At 43.8% G+C, this 10575-nt stretch overlaps 1 protein-coding gene across 3 annotated transcripts in view; it reads left to right on the top strand.

The window, feature by feature from the left end:
• The first annotated feature begins 2157 nt into the window (after nt 1-2157).
• LOC120514230 (protein TMEPAI-like) overlaps nt 2158-10575 on the top strand; it is a 33155-nt gene continuing 24737 nt past the window's right edge. Inside the window, exon 1 of one of the 3 annotated variants that reach the window (XM_039734494.1) lies at nt 2158-2450. In XM_039734494.1, the coding sequence (XP_039590428.1) occupies nt 2216-2450 (235 nt within the window). In that variant the 5' untranslated portion in view covers nt 2158-2215. The remainder of the gene's footprint in view (nt 2451-10575) is intronic. The other 2 variants (XM_039734493.1, XM_039734492.1) reach the window with 2 other exon arrangements.

Raw genomic sequence — 10575 nt, 5'->3', positions numbered from 1 at the left:
ACTTTGCTATTGTTATTACTAGCACAGTCTTTTGGATCTCAGATGCAGTAGATGGCAGCTCTGTTAGATCTGCCACAAGCCTGTTGGTAGCCTGTCTAACTAGTAAGGCTACACTCTGGTGCCACATTCTTTATTCATGAAAGACTTGGGTTTTCTTTGAAGGATTTTCATTGCTTTGGAAATGTTCTTATCTCTATCTCCTTTTTTTTACTAATGTTTTTCACTACATTTATCTTGGATTTGCTTTGAATGCTCATTTACATCTATTTGCTTCAAAGACTCTTCTATCTATAGGGATATACAAGAGGAGTCAACATAATTGAGTAAACATCAATCTGGGGAACTGTTTTGGAACAAGTGTTACAGGACAAGGTTGCAGAATTGATCAACACAAGTTAAGAGCTTTAAACTAAACAGTGCACAAACCTAGTGCCTCTGTGATATAGTTTTGTATGCCACCTAACCAACTATAGGACTTTAAGAGACCAGTTTTATCAACTGAAATGTCCAGGGTTAGTTTCTCCCTTGTTCTTGGTGCTGCATTTAATAAGCTTCCTGTGACCATAAAATGGGTAAGCAGGTTCTCCTGGACCAGCTTAATCTATATCAGTGTTGTCAGTAGAGGAAACGAATGTTACAATTTTGTTTTTTTACTTACACATTACAGGTTTTTTTGGGGTTAAATGCTCCTTTATGAGCCACTGCCTACACTTAGAGTCTATACATATACACTATTTTCTAAATTTAGTAATTGCACTACAAAGTGGGCTGAAGCCTATCCAAACAGCCCAGACAGAACATTAGACAATCATTAAGCACACTCATACACACACATTAGGCCATTTTAGCTTCACCGATAAACCTAACATACATGTTTTTGGAATTTGACAGAAACATTGCAGTACATAGACCCAGGGTCATCTTAACAGAATCATAGGACCCCATGAAAAGTAGTGCGCTGGGGCCCCAGCTTTGACAGCAAAACAGAAACATACATAGGCATCAGAAACATTCTGGGTCCCTATGCTCCTAGAGCCCCCAGCCAGTGCCCATATGTTAAGACGGCCCTAAAAGATACATAAACATGGAGAGGAAATGCAGACTACACGGCTGGACTTTGAAGCCAGGACACTGCAGCTGTTGAGCAACAATGTAAACCATTGTGGCATGGTGTCACCAATCTTATTGTATATACTTCAATAGATAGATGTGAAAGGCACTACTAGATAGATAGATAGATAGATAGATAGATAGATAGATAGATAGATAGATAGATAGATATGATGAACTGCTGTCTTATTCAGGGGTTGTTCCATCCTAATGCCTAATGATTGCTGGAATAGCAACCCTGCTCAGGATACAGCAGGTTCAGAAAATAGACAGACAGAGCACAAGCGTTTCCAATTTCTGTAATACTCTAATTATAGATGTGCATAAACATATTTGGGTGTTTGGGCATATATAACACAACAGAACACCTAAATGTATGCATACATTTGCTTAGATGAACAGCTAAATATTTAATTCGTTCACAACAAAGATCTTAATGCCTATCAGGTATGGGAACTGCATTGTGCCAAAGTGACAGAGCCAGCTTGTGGAACAAGCTGATGGTCCGTGAAAAAGTACATTATGTGCTGGATACCACCTTAAATTACGCCTTTCTGCTGACAAAAATTCATCTTGAAGCGGCCGGTTGTAGGCGAGAAGCTCCCAAACCACCAACAGGGAGGCTGGAGGACAATAAACGACACACGGGAATCTAGCGCTTGGCTGCGGTTATTTGTGTCAGCAAAACGCCAGCAACTGCGACCACTGTGAGCTTTTTTTGTTATTTTTATCGCGCTGGAGGTGGTTCTAAAGGCGGAGTTGTCGCAGTTGAAGTCCACTTAATGGAATCCCATGTCTCAAGATCAGTCAATGAGACATGCGCAGAAGAACATGTCAGACAGACTTTTTTTTTTTTTTGAAGCCATACTACAGGCTCAAACTGAAAACCTTCCAGACTATCTTCCTCTATAGCGCCTGTTCAGCGAACTGCTTAAAAGACCCTTAGCCCTTCCCCCACATCCCTCCCCCGTTTCGGCTTATTACCCTAGTTCCGCCCCCGGCGCCTAGCCATTGGTTCGTTCCGCCGCCACTCGGCGGCCCCCAGTCTAGCGGTGACGTCACCTGTCTGCCTTGGCCCGCACCGGTAGCGTCTCCTTGGACTTGAATGAGGGGAGCGATCCGGTCCGATCCGCTCGGGAGGAGCAGCTCCACACCGCCGTGTCTCTCAGGGCCGAGAGCAGCGGTGCCACCAGGAGCCACGTCCTCGCCAGGAGCCGGCTGCTCTCCGTCAATGTTCGGCTTCATGGGGCTGAACAGCACCGCGGCCGCAGCTTCGCAGCCCAATGTCTCCTGCACTTGTAACTGCAAGAGGTCGTCTTTGTTCCAGAGCATGGAAATCAGTAAGTGGGGCTGGGGAGCCGAGGGCCGCCGAGTAAACTTGATGTGAAGGGGCGGTTGGACAAGCATCCGCTTCAACTTACTAAACAATTCGACCACCCAGGCTGGGTAAGAGCAGGAAAAAAGAGGGGGAGAGTATGCGCTGAGGAGACTGGTAGGAGACTTCAGGACGCTACGAACTGTAATAAGTGACAAGAGCAGGGGGAGGCAGCGGCGGGCCGCGGGAGTGAGCTGAGGACAGGAGCGGCTGGATTTAGATAAGCCGCGGAGACGCGTTTGAGAGTGACGGGGCTGATTGTCTGCGTCGCTTACACATCCCGCGGACACAGAATTGTGTCACTTCGGGCAGCTGTTTCGGTGTCTCTTACATTTCCTGTGCACCCAGAACTGTGTCACTTCACTGTGTGTATTAAATGTCTAAAGGAGCTGGTCACCCAGGTGCGTCGAGGATGTGTTTGTACCCATTTGCTGGTACTGAGCAGCCTAATCATGGGGTGCTTGGTGTATACCTTGTATCTTCGCTTAGACAAATTCGGAGGGTTTTTCCATATTGGTTGTTTTGTGCCTTGCGTTTGCTGCGGCCACAGGCGCGCTTAGTGCTTGCATGTGGGTGCAGAGGGCACTGGGGTTCAAGAAGAGATTCTGAGACTACATGACTTATTACAAAGTGGGTGATGTGTATTTGATATGTAGATAGCCCTACGTCTCGCTGAGGTGATGTGTCAATTCAAGATTGTGTTTTAACTGATTTGCAGGGTTGGCTGGAGAATGTCACAATGGGTGATGGTAGGTTTCTATTAAAGTATGATTTCTCAAGATTTAAAAGTGTTTTAACTGTTGTGATGGAAATCTTTGCACATTTGTGTTTCCTGGAGGTTGAAGAGATCCTGTGACCTTAGCGGTAGGTTGTGTGTGTGTGTTTATATCTTTCTGGTTGAGTTTAGATAAGCCACTGAGATGTGACTGAGGCTTTGTCATATCTGGGTTTTGTGAGTTTTGGCAGTAGGAGCTTTCTAAGCCGTGTGTGATGGGTGCAGTTATTTTATTCCACTTAAAATAGACAAATCTGGAGAACTGTTCATCATTTGAGTGGGATTTGTACATGTGTAGGCTGTTGTGTTTTACAAGCACAGAGTGCTTAGGTTGTGGAGGACTGAAGCACCCTGGGGTGATGCTTGAGCTATTCCAAATCCAATAAAGGTGTGACTAAGGAACATTTGTGAGTGTTAAGCTCTGGACAATGATGGTTGAAGGGTATGAAGGTTTGGTCAGCCGAAACAGGGCTTGTAAGCGAGGCGGAAAGTCAGCTGTTAAACAATGACAGCCCTCGTTCTGCAGTTTGGGACCCCCTTCCTGAAGCTGCAGTTTTCCACCGCACAAGTTTAATCTGTGCAGAAAAAGAGCCATTGGTCACTGTGGCTCTATTAAGTTATATGGTGTTTTACTGTCCTGTGTGAATGAACTTTTTTTAATTGTCATTTAATTGTTTACATATGTGTCTTGTGTGTACCTGGTACACATATGCATGCCCCTTTATATCTACATTATACATGTGTTAACGTGTTTGTCAGTACTTACGTGTGTGTGTGTGTGTACATGCAGAAATAACGTTAATATACTGTATGCTTCGTGTCCAAAAGAATGAAGGTGATCTTTGGATGTGTGTCTGAAAATCCTATGTATGTTCGCACCTTGTATTCAGTTGTGCAGACCTGTGATATGCATATGTGTGCATTACATGGGTCTGGAGCGGCTTTGTATGTTCATTCTTTTTGTATAGAGGTATGGACATGCAATAACATCTGAGTTGTGTGCAGTTTCTGTCTTTGTGTTATGTATGTACCGTAGCCTGTGTGTTTTTGTCTTGCAAATGTGTGACTATGCCTGTAGGCATGGCATGCTATGTGTATGTAATGCCTTGTAGAAATGTGTGTTTGTCCTGGCATGTAAGTTTTTGTTATATATACAGTATGCCCTTGTACATACTTGAGCATATAAACATATGGTGCATGATCACAGCACTTTACTGTATGTCTGTTCTGCAGAAACTCTAAAGTACCTCTGTGCCTTTGCTCATTATGTAGAGTATACTTATGTATGTGCTTATGATTCAGTTCATGTTTAGGTGTGTATACATTAAGTTTGTATTCGCACCTTATGTGAATTTTTGTCTTGCATTACTGGGCCATTTGGTTTATCTTCCAGAGATGCACTCTAATCACTGGATTTGTGGACTGCTTCTAGAATGTGACAGTCCAGCTCTTTAGCTAAACTGGATCTCGCTGGTTTCCGAAATTCTCCAGTTTTCCACTGCATCAACCATGTCTCGCCTGGGTCTGGAGGACACCCTTACTTATGCTGTGAGTCAAACTTTGTTTTGGCCGGCTCTAGTGGAAAGAACAGCTCAGCTGCAATGACGCAGCTCTCCTTGTGCTGCCGAGTGTTCTCCAGACCGGAGAAAGCTGAATTTAGGGGGGCACATAGACAGCTCAATGGAGGAGGCAGCCAGATGTTCCTGGCATCCTGTGAGGACTCCTCCCTTCCCTCTTGGCTTGGCAGTGCTGACTAGTGCGACGAGTGATCTCTGCACAGTCCAGCTGGAGGCATTTGTTGGCTCTATGTTTAATGTTACTGGTTTTAGTCCCATCAGTGCTTATGTGTGCTGTTAACCTTATGTTTTGTTGACCTTTATTTGTGACATATCGGGATGTCTGTGTGAGGCCGTGTTTGATTTTGAAGGCCTTCTTTCTAAGTCTTAGGGTTGTCAATCAAATCAAGTAGCCATTCCAGTGAGTGACCTATTAAATCACCACTGCCACACTCTAGTTTGTTCATGGAGACCACTGACTGGGTGCTTTACTTGCTGCATTGAAAGTGAATGACAGAAGCACTCCAAAATCTGTCCCCGGGCTGCTGCATTTTCTGAAATTCCCTGGGTTTTCACTCTACTTTAATGCAAGGCACTTTATCCTTATGGCCTGATATCATTCTGACAAAGACCATGGTGAAAAACAACACATCCATTCAAATAATGGTCAACTAGTACACCTCATTTTCAGACCTGTCCAAATGGAGTTCACACTGTCACTGCCTTTGGAGCTGTTGCCGTGGCAACTGTATCTCATTCCAAGCCATTTCTGTGTTTTTTGTTTTTTTGCCCGGCACGTCCCGAGTCGGCAGACAGCAGGGCCATCAATCTGCTCTAAATGACAGCTTGATCACACAATGCACAATTGTTTGACTTCTGCCTTTGTTTCTTATGAAGGAGACAAAGCTCCCACTCTGTGAGACTGCCGGACCATGGCTGGCCTTACATTTTAATTTTGGCTATGTGGCTTCTAGCTGATAGGGTTGCATGGTCCATCTGTACTTGAGCACTGGCCACAGGACTGTCTGAGCCTATGCAGTGCTATGATGGTGTCTGCCAAGTCCATCTTGGGTTCACTGTCGAATGATTTGGGGGGAGTGAGATTGTGGAGTTCACAGTCTTTTAGAACTGCTTTTGTTGGGATCCATATACTGTCATTTGGATGTATAGCTTTCTGCAGTGAAAGACACTGCATCAGTCACAGATTGGTTAGGGAGGAGGTAACAGTGGATGCCGGTCAGCTAGGCTTGAAATAACTTTTCCCTGAAAATGTCTCTCCTGTCACATGGCCACCGCTATTTCTGTCTGCTTTGCTGCTTCTCTCCTCATATGATTTAATTATTACATTCACCTCCGGACGACACCTTCTTACTTTGACTCCCTGGAGCTTCCTTTTGCTTTCCTTCCTTTTATTTCCCCTCCTCAATTGCCAAGGTCACTGGTAGCACAGGTGTTAAGAGCACATTCACATTTGTCATTATTGCTGTTGGAAATGTTACTGGACTGTACTGATCCAAAGCAGCACAGGTTTCTGTTTGTAAGAGCAGCTTGCAGTGCTGACCCATTTTACCCTAACCTCTTATTTTACTAATGTCTTTGCCCACCCACTCCATGTCTGCCCTGCACCTTTAACCTCCTACATTCTCTGCCAGCGGAGGTCGGGGCAAGAGGGCTGTCTGTGCTCCTTCCCCCCTCCCTCCTGTCCAGCACAAGAGAGTCGGCGTCAGCCAGGGTGGCTACATTCCTAACTCTCCCGCTCAGGGTGTCCTGCTGGCATGGCTCATGCAGTTTGACTCACTAGTCATGTGAGAAGCAGCTTTGTGTGAATGCTGGCTGGCTGGCCCGTCATGTCCTGTCTGGGCTTTTGTTTACTGTGCTGCCAGGGTTATGAGTGAGTGAGTGAGGCTCTCACTAGTCTAAAAATAACTGGGGAATGTTGTAGTCCTGCCACAAATGACCATGTACGTGTCTGTCTGTCCGTTGCTGAACATGTCTGGGCCCCAGTGCTGCCTGTGAATCAACACGTACATTCTGGGTTAGAGTCACTCTTTTATACCCCACAGAAGGTACACAATGTTCCAGTCTGTAGCCAAGCATAGCCCTCTGAGCTGCTTAGAAATACATGCATGCAATCCTGTCAATAGCAGCAGCTGAATTTCTCAGAGTGGGGGCACAGATACAGTTGTATGCCTCTGGGCTACCCCAAAGTGGACACAAGTCCTTGTCTACATTTCTTTTTAATCCCTTGGTGTCTGCCCTTTGGGAGGCACTTTGCTAGAGTTCTTTCCTGAACTATTGAGGCTAAGTGACCTGATCTGAACTTTGACCTCTCACTTTTCCCAAAGTCACAGCAGGTGCTGCCTTCTGCCAAGTGTGATGTGTATTCTTCAGGTGCACACTATCCATTAAGCATTCCTGGTATCTTGCTGGCTCCGTGAACAGCCCAGGGTTAATAAAGGATGTCTAGAAGGGATGGTCATTACAGTGCCATTAAGCAATTTTGCTTGTGAATCACCTTTCTGTGCTGTTGTTTTTGTTGGTATCAGCAGTTAATTAGTGACTTTTGCTGCCACCCACTTAAAGACTGGGCAGTCAGTGTAGGCTGCTTTGAGAGTAGGTGGCCACACTTTTTTTTTTTTTCCCCCGTGCTTGACTCTTTGTTGTACCATGAAGCTGATTGTGACACATACTGAATGGCAAGACACGGGGACCCTTGGGGCACGTTTCTCTGCTCCACCCTGGCTCTGTCCACACCTGGTGTGGGTCATGTGGCAGTCAGCCCAGCAGTTAGGCTGGCTTGGACTGCTTAGAGCAATGCTTCAGAGCTGTGGCTGCCCATCCACTTCCCCACACTTCAAACCGCCTTTGTTCAGCTGTCTAGACGTGATGCAAACGAGCTGGCCTGTGCCTGTCGGAGGGGCTTTAACCCCTGGCTGACCGCCCTGCCGTGGCTCTGGAAGCAGATGGGTGGCTGTGTGACGTAGCAGCCGGCAAAGGCTTTCTGTGCTACAGCAACACTCCTCCCATTAGCAGAGTCTCAGGAGCTGTTTGACTGGGGGTCGCCTTTCTCTTCAGGGTCAGGGTTCAATCCTGGGATGGTGTCTGGCTGTGTACATGTCAATAAGCTCATTGACATGGTTTCCATGGCTGCTGCATGTGCACTGTCGCCGATCTTGACCCTGACACAGATTAGAGAAGAGGAGCTCTTTTAAGCATCCCCTTCCCAAATTTGGGAATGCATAGCATTCCTTTCCTTTACCTTATGCCATGGGGCTCCAGCTACTTCACACTCACAGAAACCAGGAGTCGGAATAAACAAAAAAGAAAAGGAGAGATAGAGGAGTATTTGCAGTGTGCCTCTTTTCTGAAAGAACAGCACAGTAGTGCTGGCCACTTTGCATGTCATTGTGAAGTGTTTAGAAATCAGTAGGGCTGAATGATTAGTCTCAATAACCTGCGTCCAGGGTGTCACTGCTTCCCACTCGACCTGACTTTAGTTCACTAATCATGTCGCCTCGCAGTAGTGCAGATCACCTGCAATCAAATTAATGACTTTTCCATTTTGCCTCTAAATGTTCCTGCCCAGTAGGTAATGGCTTGTTTTACTACTTTGAAAAATCAAGAAAGGAAATGGGAATCTTCTCCATACACTGCTACAGTGATTAAAAATTCAAATTCAAATGATGTCAAGGCTGATAAATAATAGGGTAGAGGAGTTTTTGTTACTATGATTAACTGAAAACCAAAAGTAAAGGGCAGTTATTTATGTGGTATTCAGAAACACTGAATGCAGCCAGTATTGCGCAGAGTATTCAATCTGATTGTGAGAGTTTGCCAGTTCTTTCTTAATATGATGAAATGTGTTACTGTTATTATTATTATTATTATTATTATTATTAAGGCATATATCAAGGCAGCAGTGTACCTGTATTCAAGCAATCTTGTAAAATGTCAAGTGCCTTCACACCTCCTCCACCAGCAGTGTTGTTTTTGCCACCTATATTTCATTTAGTCTTAGTCTTTAGACTAAAATATTTTAGTTTTAGTCACATTTTAGTCATGCTGCCTTCATTAATTTTAGGCAAAACGAGAATGATGAAAATCAAATTATTTTGGTTAATGAAAATAGCTTTGTTAGTTTCATTTTGGTCATACTTTTATTTAGTTATTTGGTGGTGAAAGTTGCAGTTTGCAAGTATTTCAGTGCTGCCATAATCACTGTGCCCTTGAGTAAGGCACATAAAGAGTCTGCTGTTTAAGTTAAATAATATTAACTATCTAAATAAAAAAACTCACTAAATTTACATGAAATCACCCCAACTAATTCAACTATTTGGTAAAGATAGCACATTTTGTTCTTAAATGCCAGTTTTAAAAAGCTACTATTCTTAAGTGTAAGATAATGCTAAAAAGATAATAAATATTATTTTCAAAATTGTAATCAATTCTATAGCATTAGTCTTCGTTCTAGCAGCATTAAGCACAAGGCCCCGTTTGGGATGCACATACACAGACTCTCCTCCATCCAGATTCCCTTACACTGGGCTGATTTAGAGTTGCCAGTTCACCTAAACTACACATCTTTAGGATACAAGAGGAAAACCAGGACACATTGACAAAGTCCCAACACAGACACCGGCAGATAAGCAAATTCCAGCTAGACAGCAATCAGACCAGAAATCTAACCCTGTCTCCGGCAGTTGGGAGACAACAGTGCTACCCACGGTGCCGCCCTATTACTAAACAGTAAAACCTAAATCAAATATACACATCAGGAATAATTAACAGTTGACAAGATTTGACGGGGAAAATTTTAGTTTTATGCTTCTAAAACAAATGCAGCACCTTTCCTTTTAGTATGTTAATATGAAAGCTTTTAAAGATTTATCATGGCAACAGCGATGTATTGTAAGTATTATTTTTTTTATTCTTGTAAAACACTTCTTTCCAGGTGACAAAGCAAAATATTTAAGAGAAGGTGTCTTTCATTATTCATAACCTTAACAATGATAATCACAGGGTTTTATCGGTAGCATTTGCTGTTTTCTGTCACTTGATAGGCTTTGCAGCTGATCATCACCATTTGCCTTGCAGGTGTTGAGCCCGCATGGCGTCTTTGCATACATGAGAGTTTTTGGGGCTGTGATTATCTGTGCTTCATAGACCGTGCATTCACTGTCTGTTAACACTGCAATATACTGCGGGACAAGGTGGTTAAAAAAAAAAGATGAGATGAGACTTGCCTTTGTGTTGATGTGGGACTGGCAAGACTCCAGGGACTAGTTCAGGTATTTTTCCCCCACATGCTTTATAGGTGTAGTTCTCACATGATCTGAAGTCAACGAGGCTTCCTAGTATTTAAAATAGCTTTGTTATTCTCATTCTTTGACAGTGACATCAAGATGGACTGAAAGGTTCTATGGTATACACATTGTAGTTTGTTGAGCCATGGTTTAAGGGACCATGGCCCTTTTCTTGTTAATGTATGTGATTTTTAGAAATTTCCTGGGAGCCAGTCTGGAGTGACTGTGTTTGTAGTATATCAAAACCTAACATAGCATAAACTAGCATTCTCAAATCCACTTAATTTCATTCTGGGTTACAGGGAGCAGAGTCCTGTGCTAGCAGCATTTAGTAAAAGCAAATAGCAACCAGCAACCGTACATGGTGTGTCAATCCATTGCAGAGACACTGAACAAAATTCCACAAAAACTATAAATATGTTATTGGGCCTAGCCAAAACAGTTCAGAAATGCTTG

This window comes from Polypterus senegalus, chromosome 14 (assembly GCF_016835505.1).
Source record: "Polypterus senegalus isolate Bchr_013 chromosome 14, ASM1683550v1, whole genome shotgun sequence".
In the NCBI taxonomy this organism is placed as follows: domain Eukaryota; kingdom Metazoa; phylum Chordata; class Cladistia; order Polypteriformes; family Polypteridae; genus Polypterus; species Polypterus senegalus.
The sequence above is the reverse complement of the archived record's forward strand: the minus strand, read 5'-3'. Positions and strand labels throughout refer to the sequence as shown.